The sequence below is a fragment of the Muscardinus avellanarius genome (genome assembly GCF_963383645.1).
Source record: "Muscardinus avellanarius genome assembly, chromosome: X".
In the NCBI taxonomy this organism is placed as follows: domain Eukaryota; kingdom Metazoa; phylum Chordata; class Mammalia; order Rodentia; family Gliridae; genus Muscardinus; species Muscardinus avellanarius.
The window spans coordinates 53,511,762-53,515,883 of NC_137792.1; the positions used below are offsets into that span (position 1 = coordinate 53,511,762).

The 4,122-nt window shown below is 37.8% G+C and overlaps 1 protein-coding gene across 1 annotated transcript; it reads left to right on the forward strand.

Annotated features, from left to right (window-relative positions):
* Positions 1-3,393: 3,393 nt before the first annotated feature.
* Positions 3,394-3,885, forward strand: LOC308279467 (large ribosomal subunit protein uL24-like). Its single transcript, XM_080719581.1, has one exon. The coding sequence runs from the start codon at positions 3,424-3,426 to the stop codon at positions 3,859-3,861; it is 438 nt and encodes a 145-aa protein (XP_080575707.1). The 5' UTR covers positions 3,394-3,423; the 3' UTR covers positions 3,862-3,885.
* The last annotated feature ends 237 nt before the right edge of the window (positions 3,886-4,122 follow it).

Genomic DNA, 4,122 nt, shown 5'->3' on the forward strand with positions numbered 1-4,122 from the left:
AATTTAGAAGATCACACACATGCCATACGGCTGTATGCATGACATGGTTGTGTGTGTTCAGGAATGATCCAAGAAGAAAAAAAGTCAGAGAACTAATATTACCTCACTTTCACACTTACTATGATGCTACAATGATCAAAATGGTGTGAAAAGCCAGGCGTGGTGGCACACGCTTGTAATCCTCGCACTTGGGAGGCAGAGACAGGAGGATCGCGCAGGTTTGAAGCCAGACTCTCTGGCTTAAGAGACCCTGTTTCCAAATAAAAACATAAAATAAGTCTGGGAGTGTAGCCCAGAGGTAGAAGGGTATCCAGGAACCCCAGTACGAACAACAAAAAAAAGATGGTATGAAAGTGATGAAGAAATAGATAATCTATATTAATGGAAGACATTAGATAGCCACAGAAACAATTCTACCCAATACAGTCAACTTTTCTTGAAAAAATCAAAAAATCAATTCAATAAGAAACACCTGTATGGGCTGGGCGTGGTGGTGCACGTTTGTAATCCCCACACTTGGGAGGCAGAGACAGGAGGATTGTGCAGGTTTGAAGCCAGCCGCGCTGGCTTAAGAGTCCAAGTAAAAATATAAAAAATAGGTCTGGGAGTGTAGCCCGGAGGTAGAAGGGCTTCCAGGAACCCCAGTACCACCAAAAAAAAAAAAAAAAATGTCAGAAACACCTGTATGTTCATATGAAAAAAAGTCTGACCTGCCAGGTGTGGTGGTGCATGCCTATAATTCCGGGACTTGAAAGGCTGAAACAGGAGAATCACAGTTCTGACCTAGACCAGCTGCAGCAATTTAGTGAGACCTTATTTCAAAACAAAACAAACAAAAAAGGGTTGCCGGGCATGGTGGCACACACTTGTAATCCCAGAATCTGGGAGGCTGAAACCGTAGGATCACGGTTCGCAGACAGCCTCAAATACTTAGTGAGGCCCTCTGCAACTTAGTGAGAACTTGTTTCAAAATAAATAAAAAATAGGGCAGGGATGTAGCTTGGAGGTCAAATACCCCTGGGTTCCATCACCAGTTCCAAAAAAAAAATTCTTTTTTTCTCTGTTGCTCAAACTCTGTAATCTCAATTGATCTATTTTCAAATTTTTAATTCTTTCTGCTCAAATAAGCTGTGGGATTCCGCTAATGAATGTTTTACTTCAGTTATTACATTTTTCTTCTTCTCATTTCACTTTGCAATGCTGGAAATTGAACCCAGGGCTTTACATCTGCTAGGCAAGTGCTATACCACTGAGCTGTATCGCCAGTCCCTTTCAGTTATTATATTTTTAAACTCCAGAATTTTATTTAATTTTTATAATCATTCCTAGCCGGGAGTGGTGGTGCATGTTTGTAATCCCAGTTCTTGGAAGGCTGAGACAGGAGGATTGGGGTTCGCAGCCAGCCTCAGCTACTGAGTGAGACCCTGCTTGAAAATAAAGAATAGTAAAAAACAAAACAAAACAAACAAAAAAAACACAATAGGGCTTAGGGTATAGCATGGAGGTAGAATGCCCATCCCCAGTACCAAAAATAAATACCCTCTCTTTCTTAATTCATATTCTCATTTAGGCAAGGCATAATTTTCATACTTTGCTTTAGCTCTGTAGATATTGTTTTCCTTTAGTTCTTTGAATAGTTTCAAATACCTGATATAAAGTCTTTATCAAGTAGGTCCAATATCTGTACTTTCTTAGAAAACTTTCTGTTGAGTGGAGTTTATTTTAATTGATTTTCCTATTAATTTCCTTTTTTAATGTGATTGGTTTCTGCTTTATTTATTCTCTGCTTCTGTTTATTTTAGGCTTACATTGATCTACTTTCTCTAGTCTCCTAAAGTGGAAGATTAGATTATTGACTTTAACTTTCATTTCCCAATATATGCATTCAACACCATAAATTTCCTTCTAGGCACTATTTTCACTGCATCTTATAAATATTTGCAGTTGTATTTTCATTTTCTTTTAGTTCAAAGTATTTTAAAATTTCTCTTGAAAATTCGTGGCCCATGAGTTAGAAGTGTGTTATTTAATGTCTAATTATTTTAGAATTTTCCAGCTATTTTCTGCTATTAATTTCTAGTTTAATTTCACCATGGTCTAAAATAGAACTTTGTTTCTATTCTTTTAAACCTGTATTTTCCGTTTTTGAGTTTTGTTTTGTTTTGTTTTGTTTTTTGGTACTGGAGATTAAATCCAGGGGCACTCTACCTCCAAAGCTACACCCCCAGCCTGAATTTTTTATTCTTTATTTTGAAATGGTCTCATTAAATTGTGGAGGGCCTCACTAAGTAGCTGAGGCTGGCCGCTAACCTGCAATCCTCCTGTCTCAGCCTCTACAGTACTGGGATTACAAACATGTGCCACCACACGCAGTTCTTTTTTTTTTGAGGTTTTTAAATAATTGTATTGGTTCATTATCATTATATATCATAGTTAGATTCTACATATGCATACATAACAGTTGGTGTGCTTCCCTCGGGATCTCATCCCACTCCCCCTCTTCCCTATCATACATGTTAGTGAGACTGGTAGTGATATCTTCATATATGGACATAGCATTATTTTAAGGGATATGTTTTCTTGTCCAGAATACATATAATCTATCCTAGTGAATGCTGCAGATGAAATTCTGAAGAACGTATACTTTGGTTTTGCTGAATACTAACGTGTTATATAAATGAAATTAGACACAGTTGATTGATGGTTCTCTTAAAATCAACCACGTCATTACTAATTTTCCACTTGCTGGATCTGCCAATCACTGTTAGAGGGGTGTTCAAGTTGAATCCAGCTGTATTAGTGATTTGTTCTCCCTAAAGTCCTACCAGTTTTTGCCTCACATATTTTGATACTATTAATAGCAGTATAGACCTTAATGATTATTATTATTATTATTATTAGAGAATTCACCTCTTTTTATTATGAATTCCTCCTATATATCCCTTTCGATTTTTCATGTTTGCTTTGTTAGAATTACCACAACTACTTCAGCTTTCTTTCACTTACCATTAGCATGGTATATCTTTTCCATCCCATATGTCTTTATATTTCACTTGGGTTTCTTATAGAAAGTATGTAGTTGGGCCTTATTTTTTCAATCCAGTCTGACAGTCTCTGTCAATTAATTGATATTTTAAACCACACATGTATTTTTGTCACACTCTACTCCAATATGATGTAAAATTACAATGCAACGAATAATAATAATAATAGTAATAATAATAATGATAATAATAATAATAATAATAAGAAGAAGAAGAAGAAGAAGAAGAAGAGGAAGAAGAAGAAGAAGAAGAAGAAGAAGAAGAAGAAGAAGAAGAAGAAGAAGAAGAAGAAGAAGAAGAAGAAGAAGAAGAAGAAGAAGAAGAAGAAGCGTGTAGCTCTCTTCCCTTCTCGGCCATCGCTGAAGCGGCAGCGGCCAAAATGAAGTTCAATCCCTTCGTGACTTCCGACCGAAGCAAGAACCGCAAAAGGCATTTCAATGCACCTTCCCACATTCGCAGGAAGATAATGTCTTCTCCTCTTTCCAAAGAGCTGAGACAGAAGTACAACGTTCGGTCTATGCCCATCAGAAAGGACGATGAGGTTCAGGTCGTACGAGGACACTACAAAGGTCAGCAGATTAGCAAGGTAGTCCAGGTTTACAGGAAGAAGTATGTCATCTACATTGAACGGGTGCAGCAGGAAAAGGCCAACGGCACCACTGTCCACGTGGGCATTCACCCCAGCAAGGTGGTTATCACCAGGCTAAAACTGGACAAAGATCGCAAAAAGATCCTGGAACGGAAGGCCAAATCTCGCCAAGTAGGAAAGGAAAAGGGCAAATACAAGGAAGAAACGATTGAAAAGATGCAAGAATAAAGTAATCTCGTTCACAGCTTTTCATTAAAGACCAAAATAAAAAAATAAAAAAAAATAAGAAGAAGAAGAAGGAGGAGGAGGAGGAGGAGGAGGAGGAGGAGGAGGAGGAGGAGGAGGAGGAGGAGAAGGAGAAGGAGAAGGAGAAGGAGAAGGAGAAGGAGAAGGAGAAGGAGAAGGAGAAGGAGAAGGAGACCATTCAAACCTCAGTGATTACTGATCTCTTTGGATTAATATCTCATGTACTTTTAATTATGTTCTATT

What these genes read in the sequence shown, in the direction of transcription:
- LOC308279467 (XM_080719581.1), top strand. Translation starts at nt 3,424, where the DNA reads ATGAAGTTCAATCCCTTCGTGACTTCCGACCGAAGCAAGAACCGCAAA.